This window comes from Argiope bruennichi, chromosome 7, assembly GCF_947563725.1.
Source record: "Argiope bruennichi chromosome 7, qqArgBrue1.1, whole genome shotgun sequence".
NCBI lineage: Eukaryota > Metazoa > Arthropoda > Arachnida > Araneae > Araneidae > Argiope > Argiope bruennichi.
Genome location: NC_079157.1, coordinates 23,963,073 through 23,990,178, shown reverse-complemented (window position 1 = coordinate 23,990,178; position 27,106 = coordinate 23,963,073). Strand labels below are relative to the sequence as shown.

The 27,106-nt window shown below is 27.5% G+C and overlaps 2 protein-coding genes across 3 annotated transcripts; one reads left to right on the top strand and one right to left on the bottom strand.

Moving 5' to 3' along the window:
- The first annotated feature begins 1,943 nt into the window (after positions 1–1,943).
- LOC129976509 (alpha-tocopherol transfer protein-like) lies at positions 1,944–23,443 on the top strand. Of its 2 annotated transcripts, none has more exons than XM_056090116.1 (6): positions 1,944–2,060; positions 14,039–14,191; positions 15,977–16,219; positions 17,735–17,928; positions 19,153–19,263; positions 20,760–23,443. In XM_056090116.1, the coding sequence occupies exons 2-6, from the start codon at positions 14,044–14,046 to the stop codon at positions 20,946–20,948; spliced, it is 885 nt and encodes a 294-aa protein (XP_055946091.1). In that variant the 5' UTR covers positions 1,944–2,060; positions 14,039–14,043; the 3' UTR covers positions 20,949–23,443. The 2 variants fall into 2 exon arrangements, with proteins under 2 accessions (XP_055946091.1, XP_055946090.1); XM_056090115.1 differs by lacking the exon at positions 1,944–2,060 and adding an exon at positions 13,684–13,887.
- Positions 21,054–26,702, bottom strand: LOC129975310 (TD and POZ domain-containing protein 5-like). Its single transcript, XM_056088365.1, has 2 exons — positions 25,598–26,702; positions 21,054–21,067 (listed from the first exon to the last, which is right to left on the bottom strand). Exons 1-2 carry the CDS (start codon positions 26,700–26,702, stop codon positions 21,054–21,056), a joined length of 1,119 nt encoding a protein of 372 aa, XP_055944340.1.
- Positions 26,703–27,106: the final 404 nt, after the last annotated feature.

Sequence of the window (27,106 nt, the reverse complement as noted above, 5' to 3'; positions counted from 1 at the left end):
TTCAGATTTTATATTAAAGTGACATGTTTGAATAATCATATCTAAAAATAGAAAAAAGATAACGGAAATAATATAAATTATGCAAAAAATATTTAATTTCAATTCTTGGATTGTTTGACTAATTTTTAGAAATTTTTAAAATTCAGTAAATTTTGCCAACAGCTTAAAACAAATTTCTTTACAATGATAGTTGCAGTTTTTTTTTCTTTTTTTTTTTTTCACTTTTTCATATACGGAATTCGAATCTCGGCTCGGGCATGGTTGTTCTTCATCTGTTTTCTATCTATGAGGTGTGTGAATGTGCCCCCCTGTAAAAATGGGTTGTGCAAGCGAATGTGTTAGTTTCATCTTCATATGAGCTAGGAGTCAGACTTCTGCCCTCGGGTGCTCAGGGGTCTTTACCCTCAGAAGCTACTGCACCCCCTTTCCGTGGTAACGCGGACACGACATCATCATCATCCTCAGAAAAAGTATTGCGATCTTCAAAATAATTCGACTTAGAGATTTTGACGAATCTTCACGTTTCATACACCCTTAAGTTCGAAAAACACATTTCAGAAAACTGATTCTATAAAAATGCCTTCTCTGTACTTCGCTTACGAGAAAGTAAAAATGCTATATAAATTTTAAAAGTTCATTCAAGTAAATTTTTTTAAAATATTTTTACCACAGTAATGCAGTTGAAATATGAAAAATTATTACACTTAAAAAAAACAGCTATTATTAAAATTCTTATTTTCAAAATCATAACGGAAATGGAAATTTCTTAATAGTTTTTCTATGTATGCATGATGATTTATTATATAGCCTTATTCCATCATTTTTATAATGCATAGTATTGTTTATTTTAGTTTTAAAGGATATCATCTTTCAAAATAATACATTAAATAATGAGAAAATGATCTTTTCTTTACTTAATTTAAAATTCCATTTAAAAAACCTAATTTCCAATTTAATTAACTAATTAAAAAATTAACTAATTAATTTAATTTAAACTAATTTTTCTTTTAAAAATTTCAAATACATTTTTTAATTAGACAATTTTAAAAGCTTTAACGATTGTTTTTCTTCTTGCCATGAATTTAAAAAAAATAAGTAAATTAAATAAACAAAGCGAAACATTCAGAATAAGATCACTAATAAAGCCTAAAATCCATTTATGTAGCAGTAATCATATTTTGATGGATATTCTGTGTGCATAAGTATTTTATTCTTTTTAGACTATTCTATGTACATAATTTATATTATAAACTAATAACATTGCTATAATAACTGAAAGTTTCATTTTCTTTTCTGCAATACATAATATTACACGCCAAGTAATTGACAATGCGTAGAAGCTTCCGGATTCAGCTGCCATAAAGCAACTCATCTCCGAATTACTCATAACGTAAACGCAGATGAAATCGCTCACGCATCTCAACTCTGTTACCATAGCAACAATAGGAGATACAGTCACGTGACTAGAAATTTATTTTACGATTCTGCATAGCATTTTTCAATATCTTATAATGGACATTTATGCATTTATTTAATGTTTCATTATCTTAATTCTAATGCTCAAAATAAAGGACACGAAAATAAATTTCCGAAAATGTTTCAGCTTTTTAATTTTTAAACAGAGCAAGAAACAAATAAACATTTTTTTTTAAATCTCACTACATTAATTTTTTTCGTTTTATCGGTCGCAATCTTTCAAAACAGGGTGAATCAATCAGTGATACCGAATATGCGTATTCGTTTACCTCAAAACATCCATCCTTGAATATTACAGGACAAACACCTGAAGACCAGGTGGAAGACCCCAAGATACTGATGCAGTCCTTATCCGACTCACGTGTCACAATTCCACGAACCGAACAGCCGGTTACTTCACAAATATTATTCACGAACAAAAAAAGAATTTAAATAAAACAAAAAAAGTCGTTCTTCAGATAATCTGAGCAAAGCGTGTGAACGTTGCCCTTCAGTCACGTGCGAGCGAAATGCTTCGTTTCAGTTGGAAAGAGGTTGCAAGTAGCAGCGAGTAAAAAAGTTTCATTTTTAGTTTGATTCATATGGTAAGTAGACTTCAATTTTCTTTCCAGTGATCATGTTTTAACGATATTTATTTTATTCAATTGCTTGTGGCAAGAAGTGAATAATAATTTACATCATAAAATATGTGGGTTGTTATTTTTAGCATTGAATAATTTCACACACTAGTAATCAAAAACGTCTTTTTATGGAATATCGTTTAAAAAATAATTAAAAAAAAGCTTCAATTCGTTTAGACAATGATGCGAAAGATGGAACATTCGATAAAATATCGTAAATATTTTTTATAACACATGTTTCATAAAATATTCTCAGAAATTATTATCATTTTTATCTGAAAAATTATTTAGCCCATCATGTAACATTTAAAGTAGTGTAATTTTCTTTTATAATACTATATTTTGAAAAATGTATATGTTTTAATATATTTTATATTCCTTTCATACATAAAAATTAATTAAGATGAAAAAGTTCTTTAATTAAGATGAAAAACTGTTCTTCATGATATTTTTATCGATATCAGAACAATTTGTGGAACTCAGAATATCCCTAATTTTTTTCATGATGTAAAATCAACATAATCATCATGAAATAAATGATAACTTTCTAATGATTATTTGCCATCGTTGCCGTTCTTTCATATAATGTCTATTACATTTTTCCATTTGCTAAGTTATTTTAAGTTTTATAAATATTCGAAAAAAGAAGGAAAGAAAAAAGAGAAAAAAAATTAAAACTCTGATTTATATAATGGAACCATACGTGCTCACGTGATGACTTATGTTATAATTGTCATATGACTGTCACACAAGCGCATGAACTCAATTGCAACTTTATATACTTTAAAATTCAAACCAACATTCATAATAAAAAAAATTATATTAAAACCTGTCTACTAATTTAATAGGAAGTCTTAAAAGCAAAAAAAAAAAAAAAAATCTTTAAAAAAATTTATTACCTAGTCTTAAACAATAAATATATAAATTTCTTCTAAGAACCAATGGAATTCAATTACCTGACTTAATTTCAAGCAAAATGGTAGCCAGTGTAATCATTTAGATATGATTTTTTTTACATTAATTAATATGGATAGAAATAGCTCATGACTCCTTTTACAACAAAACTGCTAAATAATTTGGGGGGTTTTTTTCAAGTTTTTTGGGAGAAAAAAAAATTATTATTATTTATTATTTATTTAATGCAAAATCCACAGATTTCTTTTCTCCACTTATTTTTCATTCGATATGCTCAGCTTTAATTTTCGAAATAATTTTTCATTTTATATCAATTTGTTGTTTTTATTTGTAGTTCTTTTCTTAAAATAGAACAACAATTTTATTTTTGAAACAACCAAACGATATTTAAGTAAAACATTATTTGTTGCAAAGCACTTGACTTCGATAGAAAATCGCAATCCCAAATTTCATTACAGATTTTGCTTTTTTTTATGGTTAAAAACTGAATAGGGAAATTAAAGTTTTTTCAAATATAAGCTAATGATTTAAGTGAATATTTTTTTACATATCTGATATTTTTTATAATTCAATACAAAATAATCATTTTTGTTCATAAAAATATTCTCGATAAATATCATTTTCTTGTCTAAAATCTGTTTCGGAAACTTAAAAAAAAAATCTTGATTATCATTCTTGTTTCACAGACGATAAATTCAAGCATGATTGCCCTGACATTGCCAAAATATTGTACTTCCTCATTTCGGGAAATTTTTAGATTTCACGAAAAAAAAAAATAGTACTAAATTTTGTAATTTCGACTTATATAATGAATATTCATTAATTTTCAATCATTTTAAAAATACATTTCGACGGTTTGTTATTGAAATTGTTTGAGCAGTGCATTATTGTTATGTATTATTTATCATAATGATCAATTTCTGTTTAATGATTGTTGAAATGAGTTTAAAATCACCGCTGTAAATCATTTGTACATAAATCTTTTGTACACATAAGCTTGTCATATCTTTTCCCTGAAACTCTTTGTTGAATTACTGTATTAGAATATTTTAAAATGGCTTTACTGACCAAGTATTAGTAGGATGTAATACGCATTAAACATTTTTTTCCATTTATTATTATTATTGTATATTTATATACAGTGGCTCAAACAATTGCGATAAATTGATAAACCTTACTTTCACTTGATAAATCTGAATTTCAATATAAATAACACATTACCGAAAAGTGCAAACATTTTATTTTTACACATAACAAATGGTTTAATTTAAAGTAAAAATAAAGAAGAATCATCAAAAACTTCTAAATTGAAATGTTTCAGAAGCATTTTAAATAAACATACGCAGAATTTTGCCTCAAAAAATTGAGAATACACCAATAAAATTTTTGTAACATCTCGCCTAGAAAGAAAGTGTCAATATTTAGTTGCATGTCTTTTGAGCGTTATAATGTCCTTTAAACGGCGTGACACCGATTCGACCAACTTTCTGGCGGTATTTGAAAATATTTTACCCCATTCTTCTAGCAACACTTGTTTTAAATGGCTTTTGTTTCTAATTTTGTGTTTTTGGACCACTGTTTCGAGTGTGGTCCACAAATATTCAATGGTATTGATGTTGGGATACTGTGGTAGTGTGTAACTGCTGTTTACAATGAAAAGGACACTATATTTTGACGTTACGTGCATTCTGCTTGGGTTCGTTGTCCTACTGAGAAATGAAATTTCCGTTTAAACCCAAATTTTTAGCACTTTCCTTTAGATTGCTGCGAAGTATATCCAAGTAAACCACATCGTTTATAATGTCATTATAAAAATTAAATTTCCTACCCCGGATGAAGCCATGTAACTTCAAACCATGACGGAGTCACCATCCTGTTTAATTGTAGGACTAAATTTTTTGGATCCAAAGCAGTATTAGGCTTTCTTCATACAATACAATGGCTGTCACTGCTAAAAATGTTGAGTTGTTGGAACAAACTATAGCTTTCTTCCAAAGGTTATTGGTCTTCAATTGATGAGTTTGTGCAAACTTAAAATGCTCTTTCTGAATTTGCAAGCTGATGAATGATTTCTCTCTAACAATGCTACTTTTATATCCAGCTTGTCTAATGGCATTTCGCACAGCTTCAGCCCTTACACTTCAGGCTATGATTTAAAAAGTTTCTGCAACAAGTTGGATGAACCAGCAATCTAAAAGAAAGTGTTAAAAATTTGGGTTTAGATGGAAATTCCATTTTCCAGCAGGACAACGACCCCAAACAGAATGCACGTAACGTCAAAATATGGTGTCTTTTTCATTGTAAACAGCAGTTACATACACCACACCATAGTACCCCGACATCAATGCCATTGAATACTCGTGGGCCATTCTCGAAAAAGTGGGTCAAAAACACAAAATTAGAAACAAAACCTATTTAAAACAAGTGTTGCAAGAAGAATGGGGTAAAATATCTTCAGATAACACCAAAAATTAGTCGAATCGGTACCATGACATTTAGAGGCCATTATAAGAGCCAAAAGACATGCAACTTAATAGTGACACTTTGTTTCTATGCATAAAATTACAAACATTTCATTGCTGTATTCTTAATTTTTTGAGGCAAAATTCTGCTTATGCTTCTGAAACTTTTCAATTTAGAATTTTTTCGTTGAATTTTCTTTATTTTTACTCTAAATTAAACCATTTGTTATGGGTAAAAATTAAAACATGTTTACACTTCCCAGTAATGGGTTATTTATATTTAAAGTCGGATTTATCAAGTAAAAGTTAAGTCTACTCTCAGTTTTTGAGCCACTGTATATGCATAAAATTCATCTCATTGCATTTTTAAGAAATATACATATTCTTTACAAATAACGACATATTTATGTCAAAAAGTAAAAATTATGTGAATTCCGTATGCGTATTTATTTTTAGAAATGAATTTTAACTATGTAATATCATTATAAAAAATAAAATTCTTCTTTTTCTAAGAAATATACCAAAATTGTAAACTAATTTTCAGTTTTAAATTAGATCCCTCATAGGATATATTTCCAATCTGTTTGTGTGTACATCGACACTAAATTTCAAAAACACAAAGACTTGATAAATGAAATTTTGTTGATTCGTCAAGGAAATTAAAGTTGAGAGAAGAACAATCCTACTAGCTGCCGATATTTTTCTTTTACATTTTCATTACAAAAATAAACTGTATAAAGATATTAAGTTTAATAAAGAATTGAGAAGGACAGAATAGATGTATGCAATAAAAAATGAAACGAAAGAATCTAAATAAGAAAAAAAAATCTACTTTGTCAAAGAGATTGTTAGTGAACGTATCTGCAATTGTTTTCGTATCCATGGAAACAAAATATGCATGTCGGTCTAGAAAACAATTTAAATTGTTTTCGTTTATTTCACCTAGATGGAACTTGGGCCAATTTTAAAATTACGAAGCAAAAACAAAAATTCAAATTTTAAACATTAATATTTTTTAAAAAAATGGATCTGAAAATAAGAACAGCAAGAAAAAAAACTTTTAACTTCAAACAGAAAAAGGCAACAAAATTTATTTTTAATATGTGTTAAGAAATTAAAATGTCAATTTTCTTGTTGCCCATAAAAAAAACCCAAACTAATGAATAGATTTTCCTCACAGTTTTTAATACAAATACTGTGAAGCACAAGGAAAGTTTTACAGAAGCTTTCATGACAATCAATTAAATTAATTAATTTAATTAATTAATTAAATAAATTATTAAATAAAATCCTTATTAATTTCCTTTGAGCCAGCAAATAAATAGAGGCGCCCATAATTTGTTATTGGATAAATAGGGGGTGGGAAAGAGAAATATTTAATTAAGATTTATTTTATATTATTTTTAATGAAGAATTTTTTTTTTTTTTTTGAAAATCGATTCAGTTTTTTTTTTTTTTTTTACTTAAAATTAATTCAAAACATGCTTATTTGCTTTTAACAGGAGATGAAGATTGAAATTCTCTACTAAAAGTCATTGCCTTTATATTCCTTGTTGTAAGCATTTATTCCATTGCCACTGACATGTTTCATTAAATTTTATATCATTATTTTAAAGCTATTCATAATCTAAAACGAAAGTTTGTTTTTATGGTTTTTAGAAATCGTTTGGCACTATCTTTACTCCTTCAAGTAACTACGAAATAGCTTTGCTTAAAAAGATTTTTCTCGTTTTAATGGTAAAATAATGTCGCAGACGATAATAAGATTTTTTGAATGATAATAATTGTATAAAAAAGATCTTTGGTATTAATAATAAATTATTTATAAAGCATTTGTTTATGGGCGCACTGGGATTCCATCGAATGCTAATGTAAACAGATTTTCTCTTCCTCGCATTCAAATCATATCTAAACTTTTACACACAAATATCAAAATATTTGAAAAATTCTGATAAAGTATTTGGGACAGTTATTCAAAGTAAAAATTTTTATTAGTGAAAAAGAAAAATTCATTCCGTACAATGATGGATATACCAGCTAATATTTATTAATTTTAATAGACAATTCATAACTAGCATTCAACTTATTTTTATAATGAATTTAATTTTTTGAAAACATTTAGAATTTTAAAAGCATTTGTTGCTTTAAATAGAAAAACACATTTGATAAAGAAGCAGCATATGTCACTTTGATGCAATAATTGCTTAATTAAACTTCTAAATTAACAATACGACTCATATTTAACGAGTTCATAAGTTTATTGAGAAACTTTTTGTTGCTTTTCGGATTGAATGCATTGTACAGCATTAAAGACTTGGAATGCATTTATTTCTCCTCCAATCATTGAGAACACAAGTTAAAGGACTTATTTTAACAAAAATATTTCATAATAAAAAGAATTTTCAGTTTTGAATCGAATTAATCAAAATAGATTTGAATTAAACACAATATTTTAATAATGTGTTAATGATTACTCGAATGAACAAAGAAATATTAGATTTAGAGAAAAATCTGAATTAAAATGGTTCGAACCAACCTTATTTCACTGTTCTTATATTATTAATCATTTTTATTTTCCAATATACGAAGAAAAAAAATCGTAATTTCAAATTTTTTTAGATTTCAATGCTTCAGACCTTCCCAAATTTGGAGAAAAAAAAATGAAATGAAATTATATTTGTCTACGAAATGCAAACTCAACAACTGTTTGAACTAAGTGGATGAAATTTGTTACATATACTTTACACTAAATTTGTAGATTTCTATCAAATTTTGAACGAAATTTTCTCAGAGGAAATCCATCTGTTCTATTGTCTAAATATTAATAATACAATAATAACAAAATGTAAAGAGCTAGACAGATAAAATTTGGGAATACAGGTTTAGTATATAAATTGTAAGTCAGTTATAAAATTGTAATTATATCCGTGCGGAGGTTGTTCCTCTATCAGTCTGTGTTTCCGTAAGCATGTAAATGTACTATGTCTAGAAAGTAGTAACTTAGGCAAGTGAAATTTGATTCTGAGTTTTAGAACATAAAGTGTAGATCCTTATGGAATTTTGAACCAAATTTGCCAAAAGATTGATTGTCTGTCCGTTAATACTTCCGCCTGCATATGAACGCAGCGACACAAAAACGTAATATGACTTAAATAAATAAAATTTGGTGCATAATATCATGATTTCAAATGAAATTCTGTAACGAATTTTAGTTTCAGTTGTTCGGGGAAAAAGGCGTCAAATACATATTCGGTTTGCTGGCACTTATGTGTAAACCGTATATGCCAGAGATTAATCACAAAAAAAAAGTCGCCAAAGCTAGCTCGCTATATTCAGCAAAAAAGCTAGAGTCATGCCGAAGATCGATAATTCGTAACCATTATTCTATAATACCATGCAATTAATACAGAAATATCGGTTTTCCTTATTATACCACGAAGCACAGCTCTCAAAATAAAAATCTGAGCACTCGCAGCATTTCCCGCAATTGCCCAAGGTCCACAATTTTATGAGAAAAGAGAAGCATGACACCTTTAATAGCGGGTATGGTGGAAGGCTTTAGGCAGACCAAGACCTTTAGCGTAATGTTAAGAAAGATAGAGATCGTAGAAACTTATGACTAGCAAAGAGATAATTTGCCAAAAAACATTTATTTGACATATTTCCATTTTCATATCCAAATACGGTAATATGACTTTGTTTATATCTTATCAGAAAAAAAATATTTTCAAGCTGATATAAATTCTCAATTTTGTCAATTCAATATCATTGAATTATCCTTCTTGACAGATAATGAACACTATCATGATGATCTATGTACCTTGTTGCCAGTCTCAAAAAAAAAAAAAAAAAAACATATCAATATTTGTTTAAGAACTTCATATTCAAGTGTAAATATTGTGAAAATCTTTTATTTCTTTTATGTAATACTAGATTGTATATCCAATGGAATGCATGCTTGAACAGGAATTTCTAAACACGATAAAAATGATAAAATTATCCCTATTTGTACAAGTACAAAATATTACATTCACAATATTTTCCTTTTGATTCATAGTTTATTTTTATGCCATATACTAAATGACAACGATTTTTGATTATTTTGACGCTATTCTCTTCTTTTTGCATAAGTATTTAATAATAAAGTGACTTAGTGATCAATTCATAATGCTGGCTTTCTTTAAATCCATTTTTCTTTATTTATCATGTACTCCGAGTCATTATGATTCAAATTAATAGAACTTGGTACTTTCTTTCTTTTTGTTATGAGTTTTAGACTGCAAAATTAGATCTATTATCCAATTTTTTAATCCAAACTTCAGAATTCGCAAGATTTAATTATCTTCTTAATAAGATCTTTTGTAATTTTTGAATTCCTGATTTAACTTGGATATATTAGACATTTACCTACGTATAATATTTTGAAGTTTTCAAATTTGTTCGCATTTCTTTTGGTGTATCATGTCGGTACTCATAAATCTTGTGATTTATTTGTAAATCAATAGTTTATCGTTTGTTGATCGAGGATTTCTTGATAGATAAGTTCTCTCGTTTAGTGAAGAAAGAGTTTGTTTCTGAATTTTAATTTAAATAATATTACAGATTTAAAGTTGGTATCGATAACTTTTTTTCCTTGTCTCTTTTAAGATCGGAAGAAAAATTTTCAGTTTGTAACTTAGTTGACTGGAGCAGATCTTTCAGAATTTGCAATAGAATCGGCATTTCCATCCTCTAAACATCAGAAAAGCAACTGATTTTCTACATTGAATCAATGAAAACGATTTGATACTTCAGGGGAAACATTTTATTACCTTATTGAAAAATATATAAACATCGAGTATTTCTTTTTCTTGATGTCTGCAATATGTTGAACTATTTCAAAATTGTAGCAGGAAGAAACCGTTATTTAGGAGACGGCATTGATTATTTTTCCTACTCATTTTTCAATGAATGAGTCTCGGGTATTATTATTTTTCAATTGTTAGTGGCAAAAGTTTGCAATGAGTTATTGTTTTCTACATTTATGTGAGATATATATATATATATTTCTAAATTCACTTGGTTAAAAGTGTTATCTTAAAACTCACTGAATAAATTATAAGCCATGACTACCACATTTCAGTGGCGAATCTAATTAGGCAAATTTAGTGATCTGGTTAGGGCTGCTAACCTGAAAGCAGCAAGCAAATAGGTCGATGAAATTAAAAATGGTTAAAAATGAAAACACTTTATTTTCCGAGTTGTTTGAGCTGCGTAGCCTTCTTCTCCGTATCCTTTTAGCGCAACATTCCTAACAACATCGTGGAGATATCGTCCTTGTGGTAATAGGGTACGAGGTGATTCGTTTGTTTCCTTCATGCTGGTTGGTGAAACTCCTCCCTATCTCGGATTGTTTTCACCTTAAATTCTTGATAAGCAGGCTAGACTATTGTGGGTATTTATTTTCCTAGTTACCAAGTAAAAAAATCATTTAAAAATCCAAATTCTGGGAATGAAAAAATATTTAGAATAATATAAACAAATTATTTATTATTATTGATCAAATTCCTATAAATTTCATTTATGTTAATTTTTTTTATTTGAATGTATATAAATTGCAACATATCTACTTCAATAATACGGCATATGAAACGTGAATGCTAGGTAGTTTGGAGTCTTAATAGATAAGTAAGAAAAATAGTTTTTCTCCAAGTTAATAAGAAATTTATATTGGCCTAAAATAAATCATTAATATGTTAAAAATGTGTTGAAATATGAAGCTAAACCGACCATTTTACTAAAAGGGAAGCCTCATAATGTACGCAACCTAGACACTCAAGGCATTTAAATCTATCTTGACTAGGGATTGCAATACCGGACCAAAATTACAATACCGGTATTCGGTATTTTTTAAATCTTAATACCGGGATACCGGTTTTAATACCGGTATTAGAAATTTTAGAGAAAGAAAGAAAACACAGGTGTTTCTTTTTTTTATTCGCTAGTTTTGTTAGAGAGTGTAAATATCACAAAAATAATTTGTAACTTATAAATTATAACAGTATATAATCACAAAAAAGTAAAGGAACATCTTATTTATTTAAATCACAGAAAAAGTATGAATGTCACTATTCAGTCAGTGGTACTATTACAAATTTTTGAAATGTGATCTTAAATAACATAATGCATCCATTGTACTGTCATTAAGCCTAAAAAATAATTTTGTGTAAAAATTACAAGCTGTCGAAAATGCTCTTTCGGCATCTACGCTAGTTGGTGGTACTGTTAGCAATGCGCGATATATTTTTTTCAAGTATTTACCTCTAAATCCCTCATCTTCAAATAAATCGATTTCTCGTCGGATGGTTTTGGATATAGCTGATTTCTGTATTGTATTTTGGTTCGTTGAAATTTTTTTTATTTAACGCTAATTCTAATTTGTGTTCAAAAGACAATTCCTTTTCACTATCGACAGTAGTGACATCATAATCTTCTATAATTGAACCAAATTCTCAATGTGGATAGGCTTGTCGGTAAAAAGTTTTAAGAAAATTTACTCTAAACTTAATCAGATTTGAATTGGTTATTTTCTTTTCTCCTTTTTCATTTTCATTTTTAAAATCCTTATAATTATTTAAATACCATCAGACATTTTCTATTTCGGTATGCCTTTCTTCTGTGCGATTTTTCAATGTAATTCTTTAGATAGTAATGTGTGCTGTTCTTTCAGTGACTGCGACATGAAATTTATTGTTGCATTAGCTGTTCATAAATTAGAATCTCTCCGACATAATGCATCTATAGTCAGTTTTATTGAAAGTAGAGCTGATATGATTCTGGATATTAAGTCGAATTCACTATCTGAAAAATTAATTTACAGGTTTAAGTCGATTATTGCTTTTTGAATTGGATTTCTCAATTTCAAAAATCGTTCCATCATTAGGAGTAAACTGTTCCAACGTGTTTTAGAATCTAATATTAACATATATTCTGTTTTATTTTCAGTTAGTATATATTTTAGTAATATATCCTTTTTTATAGAGGAACGTTTAAATATCTTAACAATTTTTCGAACTTTATAAATTATAGGAAGCAATTCTTGATAGGTTAATATTTCATCCTCATTAGCAATATCTTCTTCAACAATTACATTGTCATTATCTTCATTGTCAATATCACTCTCACTCTTACTCTCTTCAAAGTTGGAATCCGAAGTTTCTATATCCACAGTATTTGGATTCTTCTGTTCTTTATTTTTTTAGTATAATACATCTATTACTCCTAATTCCATGTGCATAGCACAACTGCTGATTTGCACCAATCAACTTTCCAACTTTTTTCATAATTGTTGCTCCGTCAGTCGTTATGGATACAATATTTTCTTTCAGGGATAATCCATGTTTCGCTAATTTAGATTTCAGCAATTAATTAAGCCATTAATTAGGTAATTAATTTCGCCCGTTAGAGAGACAAAAACAAAAACGTATGCTATTTTGTCATGTTGGCGATCCCTGAACATATAGTGGAGAAAATTTAAAAAATGTCTAGTGAATACCGAAAAACCGGCATTTAAACTTGTGAATACCGGTATTACAAAATTGTACAAATGGCTCAAAATACCGGTATTCGGTATACCGGTATTGCAATCCCTAATCTTGACTACATTAGAATTAATTAATTTAAATTAAAAAATAATTTATTTAGAAAAGAGAACAATAGAAATTTAATTTTAGCTATAAAGAAAAGTTTCTCGTAACGAGAGATTTTATGGAAAAGAGAAAGTTTTTCCTTTTTAAATACAAAAGGAAATAAAGGTTATTAATTTGTTAAAGAAAAGAATCCACATCAGGATGTCATAAAGAAAGTTGTCCTTGATTAAGGAAGAATCTGGAGGAAGATTTATAATAAGTAGGAATACTTTAAAAATATTTCGATGTTCACAGTTTCACGCATTTTATGTACGTTTGAATTAATTAATTTTTTTAAAAAATAATCCTAAATTATATCAGTGTGTAATGTTTATTTTAAGTTTAATTTCGAAAGTACAAGGACGATTTCAACATAAAGGGCAAAAACTTCACATCTGGTTTCAATCTTTAGTAAAAATTTTCATAATTAAAAGCAGATGTCTGATTCGAACTTCCTGTGTCCTGCGCTCTTCCTCTTGTTCTGAAATTATCAGCATCTTCCCATTCACGACTAAATTACGTTTCGGAGTTTGGCAACAAACATATCAATGTGCCGCTGTCTGTCTGCTAAAAATGGTTTTGGCTTATAAACAAAAGTTTTGTTTTTTACATTCTGTTTCTCAAAGGACAACTGTTTCTTGATCTTTAATGAATTTAATCTTGTATCAAGTGAAGTTAGAGAAATGGCCAATTGTAGAAGTGTAGTCAAATGAGGCTGCAAGAAACATTGATTAAACCATCTGTCAAGTATGAGTCATTTATAGACATAAATATTTACATAATTATTTTTTCCCATACATGATTCATAACACTCCTACATAATTACCTATGAGATTTGTTTTATGGAATTATGTAATTAAGTTTGAACTTCAAACTCATTGGTAATGCTTTTTTTCAGAAACAATGGATAGCTATCGTCCAAGAGAAGTTTTCAAACCTTTGAATTTGGATACAGTGCCAGAAGATGTTCAAAGAATAGCTGAATTGGAATTACACGAGCGAGTAGAAGAAATCCCAAAATGTCTGGATGTGTTGAGGGGTATGGTAGAAAGTAAGGTCGTCTTTTTAGTTTTGTTTTTGAAAGTATGCATATGTAATTAAATTAAAACAATTACTTATTATTAATGAGTTATAAAATTCTCATTGCAACTAATGCATGAAATTATTTTCCGGCCAAGCTCTAATTATCGATAAACTAACTGCCAAATAAATTTATTTGCATATGATTTTTTTTTTAATTTTTGCAATTTTAGATTTTATTAAATATAATTGTTCTCTGAAGAAAGTTTCTCTTAAAATTTAATTACACATTTATTTATGCATGTCTGATTACATTATAGTGTTTTTTTAAGTATGTTGTATTTAAAAATAAAAAAGGGGGATATTTTATGTTGATAAGATGGATATTTTTATATTGATTTTATTGCATTCATATGGCCACTGGTCCCCCCCCCCTTTCTATACTTATTTTAACTACCAAGAGTTATTCTTAATAGTTATCAATAGTACTACAATAGAGCAGAGCTATTTTCTTGTTATTCTTAAAAAGTAGTTTTGTCTATACCCTTTTAAAATCAAACTTTAAATAACACAAATTATAATTTAAAAGTAATGATTTTGATTTTCTTGTCTATTTTGAATTTGTTAAACTTCTAACAAATTTGTCAAAATCATCTTTTATTATTATTATATCATAATTCTATCCCTTTTGAAATTAACTCATTTTAATTAGTTTTTTTAGTTAAATTTAGTCAGAAATTAACAAAGAGATAAATAATTATCTGTTTATGAAAAAATTGAGTGTTATTATTTTTATTTTAGCTTTTATGCACATAATTTTTATTCTTAATTTGTGTTATGAATTTTGTATAAAATTATAATTTAAGTTACACAAATCTTTTAATAAGTTTGTGGCATCCATTTTATTTCTTAAAACTTATGCTTGTAAGTCTACATTCAAATAAAAGTAATGCCATACATCTGTTTTCATTTGAAAAAAGTTAATTACCAGAAATTTTGGCAATAAGTGAAAAAAAAAATGAAGTTGTAATTATAGACTTTAAAAGATAAATAGGAAGAAGTTCAATTTTAATTATTATACCATACCCTCCAACAGCTACAGAATTTCCAAATTTATTACAGAAATTAAGTAGAAACTATGGGAAGCTATAAAAAACAAATATAGTAAATTACAAAAAAAAAAAAAAAAATCTTGTGAAATACTTATTTCCAGGCACAGTATTTATAGCAATAGTAGTAGTGAAAATTTTTTTACCGTGTTTAAAAAAAAAATTTCCATTACTGGAACAAAAATGAATATGTGAGTTTGTTATTATATTAAACTGAATAATGATGACTAAAAAGCAAAAGTTCTTGCTATTTAATGAAAAGAATTGCATGTATTAAAGTAATTTTTTTGATCAACAAAACCATGCTATATGATTTTTTTTAACTATTTGACTTATATATTTAATCAATAATAAATGTCTGTTAAATAATTTTAATAATGTTTGGAAATACTTATTATAATTAAAATCTTATGGAAATATATATTCTTTAATAATTTGTTGATATTGCATTCAATGTAATATATTTGTAAGAAGTGCTACTGATGAAAGAGTAACCAATGTTGGAGGGTATGTTATGTGACGTTTTCCATAGGAACTTTTTTATTCAAGTTACTTTGCTTAACAAGTGTTACTTGCAACTAACTAAAACAGATGTAGTATTAATGTCTTAATAGACTCACTTTTACCTTAGTTTAAAAATTTGTAAATAGAAAAGAGAATTCTTTAGTAAATAAACTTTGTAATATTTGTTTCTTTTTTGTACCCAGGAGAAAAAGACTTGACTCCTTGCCTGGAAGATAATTTTCTTCTCATGTTCTTGAGAGCCAGGAAATTCAACTGCCAAGCTGCTTTCAACCTCATCAAGAGCTATTACATGGCCCCGGTGTCATATCCAAGCATGTTTAAGAACTTCACTCCAAGTTCGTGTATGAATGTAATAAATGCGAATCTCCATTACTTCTTGCCTTATCGAAATGAGGATGGATGTGCTATTCTGCTTTCAAGATTTGGTAATCCTAACATGTTTCAACTTGCAATTCTATTTAAAATCAAAATGAATTTAAAAAGAAATAATTTTTTAAACTTTTATTAATATACTAGAAGAAAGAAATTTCTCTTCTTTTAGTTTTGTATTCTTTACTCTTTAATTATTAATTCATTATTTTAAAAAATTTTAAATGTTAAAATCGATTTTTTCCCTTAAATTTTCAACCAGGTGGAGCCAGTGATGTTGGATCAAAATGTAATTTATTTTAATTCATTATTTGTAGCTAAGATTTAGAAATATTAAAATGATACATTTTTATTCTAAATATACAACTATAAAATTTCAAAGCAATGAAGTGAATGTAAAATTAATTGCTAAACTCTACTATCTTTACAAACATGAAACAAACCCAAGTTAAATATCAGCATATAAAATCAATTCATTTTTTTCCCCTTTTGGTAACTAAATAACTCTTCCCCTTCCCCTGCCCCTTTTCTTAAGATTAGTTTTGAAATAGAATCAAGAATTTTCATGGTCTTCTTGACTTTTTATCTGCTCTTAGTTGAAGTGGCAGCCTTATCGTTTCTTTATTCATCATGTGTTTTTTTTTGGGGGGGGGGATTTTAAACTAATAGTCAACAATAACAGAGTTAGGTGTTTTGCATTCTTAGACAGTGCATAATCTGAAAATTTTCCCTCTCTTCTAATGAACTGTTCAATTTTATTCACATTTCAACCTTAATCAAGCTAATGATGATTTTTTTTTAAGTTTTAGAAATGTATTTATTTTTATTAATTTTACTTTCTATGACTCAGGACTTCCAGCATGCATTTATGCATCCAATATTACTGAAGCATTCATCAATGTTTATAAATATTGTAATAACTAAGTGAATGTATTGAAATATATAGATACCTGATTAGTTATACTCCATTAAGTGTTAGTATTAACCTAACAATTTACAATTCAAAAAATTTGTGTTTGTATATAAATAAATTTATATACAAACACAATATAAATTTATTTAAACAAGAAAATTTGTATATAAATATATTTCTCAACGAGAAAAATGAAGTTTATTTTTGTTGACTTTTCTATGGCCCCTTCTCAGTCTGTTTGCCTTGTCTGCAAACCTCTATTAGTATTTGAGGAATTTTACATGCCTTCTTTCTGTTTGAATATATGCATTTAAAACTGCATATATATTTATTAATACATTACTGCATGATTTCTTAACAGTTTTATTTTATTATTATGCAGTGCTAATTTTTAACTGTAATTGAAAGCAAATAATAATAATTAAGAAAAACTTCTATAAAAATTGTTTTATTAAAAAATTAATTTAAATTTTACCAGCATAGTAAAAAATGATATTTTATAGTTAAACATTATTTATTTCCTTTCAAAAAGATAATGGTTAAATTTATTATTTATTTTATAATCAGTTCTTTTTTTTTAATATTAAAGCTTCTAAAAATAAATAAATAAATCTGAAATATTAAGTCGCAATATAATTTTCGCATAATTTTTTTTTAGGTCAGTGGGATCCTAGAGCAATAACCTGTGATGAACTATTGAGATTTAATATTATGTGTAATGAAATGGCGATTAGAAATCCAGTGACACAAATTTGTGGAATAAGTACGATTGCTGACATGAAAGATTTCTCTTGGTCTCATCTATTACAGATACAAATTTCTGATGTGAAGTGTTTTGTTAATACCTTACAAGTAATACTTCTTTCTTGTCTAGTTTTATATCTACTTTTCACTATACAAAAATGAACTAGAAAGGAAAAATAGTTCCAAGGAAAAAGAATTTTTAAAAATTCTACTATAAAGAACAGGGAGGGGGGACAGTCATTTCCTTAATATTTTTCTTAGCCGAATTATATATATAAGCTATGTAATTGTTGGTTAGATTTTTTTTATCTAATCTTGAAATCCTCTTATTGTTATAATCTCCTTATGTGTATTTATTTGCAGTTTAAAAATTTACTTGTGCCCTTTTTTATTGCTATTTTTTTATTATTTATTACTATTGAATGTTTAATTTCCATCTTTACTTATCTGAACCTTTGAAAGTAAATTTCATTTTCCCGAATTTCATTTCAATTCACTAATTTTTAAGTGTTTCTAATCACTTTTTAGACAGTGTTATTTTCTTCACCTGTTTATTTTATGTTTAAAAATGTTTCTCCATTGAAAATTCTAACTGACCAAAGTAGATGCATATTTCTTATAGCAACAATCTTCAAGTTATGACTCTCAGAATGTGGATTTTCTTTTCTTTTTTTAACTTCAAAGTGTTAATTTCTTTTATTTAATTTTTAATTTATGAAATGTGTGTGCAGTATCTTAATTTTAAATTTTCATGCACAGTAGATTTTGGAATATAAAATATTCTATTTTGTACAAAAATATAATAAAAATAATAATTATAATGGGTACTATTAGTTATTTTCCTTTCATGATTTTGGATTATTGCATGTTTAAATAATTGAATTTATTTTTGCCACATGAATTATTCACATGATGATTATTAGTCAAAAGATATCAAGCTATTCGCTTTATTTTAAAGGAGTTTATTCGTAAAATTTAGTATAATTTTTTGTACTCTAAGTTAACCTTAGTTATTTTTACTGATAATTTCTTATGAAGCTAGTAAATTATTAATGCAGTTGTAATCAATTATTGTGACATTTTATTTTTTATTAAATGATTTTAATTTGCTTTCTGAAATTAATGTAAATAAAATGGACATAACAGTTTTCTTTTACTTCAATTTTTTATGTTCATATTAAAGGCAAAATTCATCTTATTTAGTTTTCATCCAACAAAATTAATTATTATATTCCATATTATAGTTGTCTCCACCTAGTTTTATTTTGTAAATGTAGTCATTCTATCCTAAACTATCTTCTATTTAGAGTAAAATTGAATATTCTTTTACAGGATTGTTTACCCATTCGGCATAAAACTATTCACATCATTAACCATTCCAGCATTTTTTCTGTTCTGTTTACTCTAGTCAAGCCTTTACTGTCAGAAAAAATCAGAAACAGGGTAAATATGCCTTTTTTTTATCTCAAATTCCAAAAAAAGTTGTAGATTTTAAATAGTATTTGCAATATTTTTAAAAGAAACCGATTCCTCTCATTATATAGAATTTTATACAACTTGTACTCTCCCCCCCCCCCTATTTCCTCACTTTAGTAGTTAGCAATAAATGCATGGAGTTTATTCTAAATTGTATTGACATTTTTTTCTAATCAAATATCAAAAATTAAACTACTTCTTTATTGAAAAAATTATAATTTATTTAATGCATTACTTGTCAATAATTTTTCTAATTTATCTTTGTGCTTTCATATATTTCTTTTCCATAATTAATTGCAAGTAGAAATATTTTTAATCTATAATCAAGAAGAATTTTGGCATCATTTCAAAATTCTGACAAAACTGATATAATTGAATATTTATGATATGCATACATGTTGACACACTTATTAGGAAATTTTATTTAGCTGGTTTCATGCTTATAAAGCTAATATCTCATAGTCAGTTTTTCATTCAATTACTGATAAGCTTGAAATTTGAAATTATGAACATTTTTGTATTTTTAGTGACACTATTTAAATATTTTCTGAATTTAATCATCATTAATAGTTTTTCTCAATTAAATTTTTAATTTCTTAGAAGTAGTGCAACCAAGTACTGAAACTGGGTGAAAAAATATATTGTAATATTTCGAAAAATGAATTGTAAATTAAAGACTGCTATGTAGAAAATAATTAAGATAAAAACATGTTTACATTTTATAAAATTAAACTTCATGTAATTAAATTTTTTTTAAAAAATTAACTGTATATTTTTTAACTTGATTAAAATTTGATTTATTTTTACGACCCTTTGTTGTATAATCATTAAAAAACTTGCCATGCTTAACATGCTTTTATTTTAGAAGAGAGAGGGGATATTAAATTCTAAACATTTCAGCATTTGTATATGCTAACAGTGAAAGTTAATTGTGACTTGCAAATTATTTGATGTAAATTTGCATTTTTTTCATCATTTTATATAAATAAATTAGTTTTAAGCATAATAATAATTTTGGGAGGATAAAATCTGTTAGCATATGTATAATTACTTTTAAATTCGAAGTATTTAAAAAGGTTTCCTATCTGTATATTAGATTATCCTTATAATCTCAATCATGTTTAATTGATTAGTTCTTACCCAAAATTGTTTAATGTATTTTTGTTTAACGAGCATAACTAATATATTAATGAAATTATTATACAAGCTTTACTTCTTTCTTGGATGTAACATAGTGCAAAAGTTTTATGTCATCTCTAAAGAATATATTTGTTTTAAAACAAAATTTAAGATAGTATTAATATTAAGATATTATACAAGGACAATATATATATATTGTCCTTGTATAATGTATTTATCAAATTATATAAAGATATATAATTTTGAAAATAAATTGTGAATCACAAATCTTTTGTAAAAAATGAATTAAGGAAAGTTTGATATTTTTTCTTTTTATTTTATAGATATATTTTCATGATGATGTAAGTAGCTTACACAAATACATCTCGCAAGAAATTTTACCTGAAAGCCTAGGAGGGAGACTGAGTGATGCTCCAAATCAAGACTTCTATAATTCTCTACTAAATCATGAAGAAGCTTTTGTAACTCGTTGGAATTTTGGTTATTTGAGTAGAAGACATTTAAGTATATAAGTTATAAAAGGCAATTTCTTTAGTTTTACTGTTTAGGTCTGAAACATAAATCTGCTTATCTCCTAAAGTGGGGGAGGGAGGTAAGTTCACTTATAAAAAAATTAATCATCTTGACTGAGCTAAAAGATAATATGATAACTAAATTTTTTAAATGAGTATGGCAAGGTAGAAATGTAGTTTAGTGTGCCCCCGAGTTTGTCGCCAATATGGCTACTCAACGAAACGATCTTACAGCAACTGTAATGCTGTTTTGTTTAATACTTTTTACAGTGATTGAGTTATACATGAACTACAGCTGCATTATATATAAAATGTTTAATTGATTATTATTTTTAATTTAGTCTTGGATATATTTAAAAAATTTTATTGCTAATAAGACACTGCAATATTATTTTTAATGTGAATACGAACAGAAAATATTTATTCTTTTGCAATACTTAGCTGTCAGTATGCATTTTAGAAATCGTCTGAATTATTAATTTAAGAAATCGTCTGCAATGGAATTTCTTGCAGTATTTGTAATTCTTTTTCTGATCTGACAGTTTCCTTGATAATTCATTATGTCACTAATTGTTTAAGAAAGGGTGTGTGGTGAATGGAATGGCAGGAAATATTTTGAATGGATGAAGGGTGAGTGGAATATATATATTATGAGTTGATGAAGTTGGGAAAAGGATGCTTGCTTTTTTTTCTTTTGATTGTGTATTGTTCTTGTTATACATACAGCTAGAATAACGAGCTAGAATAGTTAGTAGGGTCCTGCTCTCGCTGCTAGCGAAGCCATAGGATGTTTTTTTTTTTTAAGTTTAATAATTCTACCCAATGCCTTCTTCAGATGCCGAAACATCGCATGCTCTAAATTTTACTCTCTAACTATAGACCGGTGCAGCAGGTTTGAAAAACTTCTTTATTTCAAAATTGTTAAGATAAGCAGCGATATTGATCTTAAAGGTTAAAAAATAATCTCAGATAAAACAATACTTATTAAAGATCATAATTTTAATGCAGAAAGTGGCAACAGAACTATTTTACTGAAGTTCTTGTTTATTTTGTCTGCCATCTTTATTGGCATCTTTGGCACAGCAAGGGGCACACTAAATTACACTTTTACCCATGGCAAATGCACTTATCTACCCTAAATATCATCAACTATTGATGAAACAGATGTCCATTTGCTACAAATCTATGGCCTGTGTATGTAGTATAGATGTAGAAATTACCTTTTGTACAAACGGTCACTCAAAACTCATATTTCCTGCAGATATTCTTTCAATGCAATATATAGCTAAAAATGCTAGATAGTTTTGAAATAAATTAAGTTGTGCATTAAATAAAAGTATCAAGTGAAATGTGTAAAAGAGTGAACTTTAAATGATAATACATTACTTAACCTTCCTGTTTTAAATTTTATTTGTTGAAAAATTTTTAATTTGTGATGTGATTTTTAGAGCTTTTGTATGTTTTTATTTTCTGATTGGAATAATAGTAAAGCTGTTAGTTATTTTTTTTAAAGTACTAATTTAACTTTTTATTCTGCATTCTTTATATTTAGCTTGTGAATTAATATCTGAAAAATGTTTTACAAATAACGACCTTTGTTAAGATTAAGAACCACTAACATTCGATTTTGTTTTTAAAACGAGTTCAAGAAATTTTTATTTTGGTTATTTGAAAATGCAACATTGTGTATTGTGCAGCTCCCTCAGGATTTTCCTGATTAATCACTGTTCGTTATCATGTTTTTAAATATCATTTTACAAGGGAAAATTCTATAATCTGTTTTGGTATTAAAATGTTTTTTCACAAACATAAAAAAATTGATGATATTTATATATTTTTAAGTAATTTAATTTTTTCAGTAGTTGTAAAATTAAATTACTTATTTTCTTATCCTTAAGATATAAATTTTTATTCAATTCAATGAAATTTGATTTAGCCTTAAATAAAATTATATACAATTATTTTTTTAAAAAAAATATTCAGTGCTTTCAATAGTGGATACAATATTTTGATTTATTTTTTATAAGTAATCATTAGTTTAATATATTTTTTTTATCTGTGATAATACTTTGTTTTGTAATTTGTATCATAATGTATAATTTGTATAGGTTTTATTTTTTAAAATATTTAATTAAAAATATTGATACAAATTTGTTTTAAATTATTTTAAAATCAAACAGCACTATTTTAAATGTAATATGTTGATAAATTTTAGAATAAGTTTAATGAGTTCTGCCAGTTTTAAATAATTGATAAAATTGTGCTGCGATCTAGAATCCACTCATTTATATAGCATGTTATAATCAGATAAGTAGAACGAAACTACTGTGAAGCTTTTGACAATGCTACTTCAAGTTGTTGTTTTTGTAATGAAGGAAAAAATATCATTGAAAATGAGGTATGTTGATGCTAGAAATGTCTGTATGTAAAAATTAAGCTTAAATAATAATAGGTTGGTGAACATACATTTTATGTTTTGTTTTTAGTAGATAAAGCTTGTATATTGTATTTAATAAATTTTGTTATAGAATCAAAGTCTGCCACTTTTTTTACTGCATTATCTAACAACATTTATCTATAATGAGTGCATTTCATGAAATTTTTCTCTGTAAACCATTACACACATGCTTATTTTTATAATTATGACACACTTCTACTAACAATTTATTTATAAAGTTCAATTTGAAATACTTGCATATAAACTAAGTAACTTTAGTATTTATGTTTAATACAAAATTGCATAATTTTTTTACTTTTATTTTTACATGTAAAGATAGAAGAAGTGAAGATAGATAATAAAATTGTATTTATTACATCTTTAAAATGCTCCTTTTAATCACCACATTAGTTGCTCTAATGCAGTTTTACATGTAAAGGAAATGAAATAAAAATAGAATCAAATTTTGAATTACATAATTCTTTATTTATTTATAAATCTTGGGTAAGGTTTTATTTACCCTTTCCAATATCTCAATACATAAAAAAAAATCACAAAGCAATAACATGAAAAACATGATAACGTCACACTAAGCTCGTGTTTTGGCTAAAATGCATACATGTGGCAGTGAAAAATAAAACAGTAACAATGCTTTTGTTATTGAAACAATAGGAAATGATTTTCAAAATATATTGGTTGAATTAGAAATATTCCTTCACTCTCATTTTTTTTTTTTTCTCTTCGGCTCTTTTTTTTTTCTTCTTTAAATAATAGGAAAACAACTGTACTTAATAAAAGCATATTTAATTTTTATTTAATGTAAGAAAATGATTAAAGATTATTAAATGCTCCAGAGCGAATACTTTTAAAAATCTATATATATCATTTAAGAAATTTTCTATTGACTGTCTTATGCTGGCAGTTATTGTGATGATATGACATTAAACTCCGAGAAATAAGACTTGGAATAAATCATGATTTTTTTTTTTAAACATGTGGCCTAATTTTTGTATTCTGATGACTTTTTTTTTTTATCTATATAATGCTGAGAAAAATGAAAGATACAAATCAGCTAGCTGTTGTGAAGCAAAATATGAACAGAAAATATCCATCAAAGAGTTTGGAGATTAAATTAGGTTGCACAAATTAGATTGTTGAAATAATGTATGTTTAATGATTTGAATAAGCTTTAATTTACAGAATATAATGAAATGCTAAATAGAACTAATGGGCTGTTATTTTAATCTCATTGCATATGAATAGCTGATGAATATTTATTTTTTTCCCTCTGCCACTTAAATTATTAAAAATAAACGAACACCTCTAAAAAGTATAAAATTTCTTAAACTATGCATTGTATAAGCATGCATGAAAAACAGTAGAAAATTGTAGCAAAAGTTTTCCATTTTAAAATAGAGAGCCAAAACCATATCTACAAAGAGTTCACAATAAAAGTAAAATATTTAACTAACTTAATGGTTGACTTTTTTTAGTATCATTAACTCATTTATCATAATAGCTCTATGCATTTAAAGAGTAAAGCAGTGCATCTTTTTTTTTAACAATTAAAAAATTAATAACTGATAATAGGTAAGGCATATAGGTAAAACTTAATTTCAAAATAATTGAGGCACCACATTTTAGAGATAAATATATGACATACTTAATATAGCTTGCTTGCAAACCTACAAAAAGAAAAGATTTTCTATAAATGCTTATTATGACCAAATCAGAAAGATAAAATAGATTTAATTTAATTTAACATGGATTACTGAATATATCGGATACTGTAAAAGGTTTTATTTATATAATTATTTGGCAATAAATATTATAAGAGAATTTGAATAAAAATATGCATTATAATTTATTTGATATAACAATTTTAGATAATTATGATTCCAGCTTGATACATATACATAATTAAGTTATATTTTTAAATACAATTTTCTTAAAAAAATTTTTTAGGATGAATTAAACTGTAATCATTTTTACAAACTTTAAAATGTTAAATGAAAATTTTCAAAATATGACAAAACTGTTTTATATCAGCAATGTGTCTGATATGAAATAAAATTGTTATCTACTATTTAAATGCCCTATTTCAGGTACTAGTTCATATAGTCTTTTCTAAAACCACAATTGCACTATCTCTATTTCATTTTTTTAGTATCTCTAATTGTTGTTGTTTTCATAGCTAAATTTAAAATGATACTATTGGCAACTTCAGGATATTCCCTCAAAAATGAAAGCCATTCCTCAGATTTCATCACATCAACTGCATTATCGAGCACTGTCTGTATTGCTGCACTTTTTAAATCTTCATCTCCATGGAGGTTGGCGACAACCAAAACATTGAGAGCCATGTCACTGGTCACTCTGGAACATAAAGAAGCGGAACAATTTTTCTTAAGTTTTGGCAAATCATACTTATCTGCTGCGACAAAAAGTGATACCAGTTCTTGGGTGGACAGTTCATCTGTATCACCTGTATATAAGTAACGAAGTAATTGTTTCATGGCATCACTAGAAAGATCTTCAATGACTATGCGATTATTGTTCTTTTCCAGAGTTTCATGCTCAAACATTTTGGCAAATACTGGTGAGCGAGCAGCTAGAATTGCTCTGTGAGCATGAAATTCCTCACCAGCAACATTCAAAGTCACATCGGTGTGCAGTCTGTTTTGAAGAAGATTGGACAAATCATCGGCCAAATCTCGGTTCAGATTTTCAAGAACAGGAATACTTTTTTTGACAGGAATACTTTGCTCATCACTATCCTCCTGCAAGATCTCATCCACATCCATTGAGCAATGGATTATAACCTTCCCCTCTCGCAAGAACATCAAATGGTGGTTGGTGTAACAACTTTTATCAAATGAGGCTTGGACAGAATCCATATCTTTAAGCGTCCTTTCACAGGTATGGTGGCATCGATCGCGAAGATCCAGCAGCGAAAACGAAACTCGAATCGATAGATTATTTTCAGTTTCGGTTTGTAACGGGAGTCGACAGAGCCCCACAGTAAAGAATGTGTTAGAAGCATTACTGAAGGCCACCATGTAGAACTTCGAATCGGGACAAGGTCCGAATTTGAAAAAATCGCTTCTAATAGCAGAGTCTGACGTTCGAAAAAGACCCGAATCGACACTCCATCGTAGCACGTCTTTTTTAGTAAGTTTCCCGCACTTTTTGAAAGCACCGGGATCCGTGACCACAGGCATTTCCATGGCAAACAGCGAATTTTCTTTGGGGGAACTCAGGAACCCCTGTGTTGCTCCATGCTGGCGGAAGGCGACATAGGCAGAGAGGTTATGCATCTGAAATAAATAAACGGAGAGAGCACACGGCGAAGAGTCGCGGTAACGTGATCACTGCTAACCTTGAAGTGTCACAAGACCTAGTAAAAAATCCGCGCTATCTGATAGCGTCCGAGAGAGAGGAAGAACTACGTAACATGGTGCGGTGGAGGGGTGGAGGAGGAATGTTCCGAAGTTAATGCAACTGGTTTCTCTCTCACCCTCACCTCCTCTTCCAACTCTGTTTACTTTCTCTAGTCGTGTCGTTCAGCATCATGAGCTACTGAACCAGAAATGTTAAAATCGTGGCTTTAACTTTCGTCGCGACAAGAGAAGGGAGGGGGGGGGGGCTAGACAAGTGGTAAAAATGCCCGAATGTACGAAGTATACAGAAAGTATTGTAACCGTAAAAAAAATCCGAACTC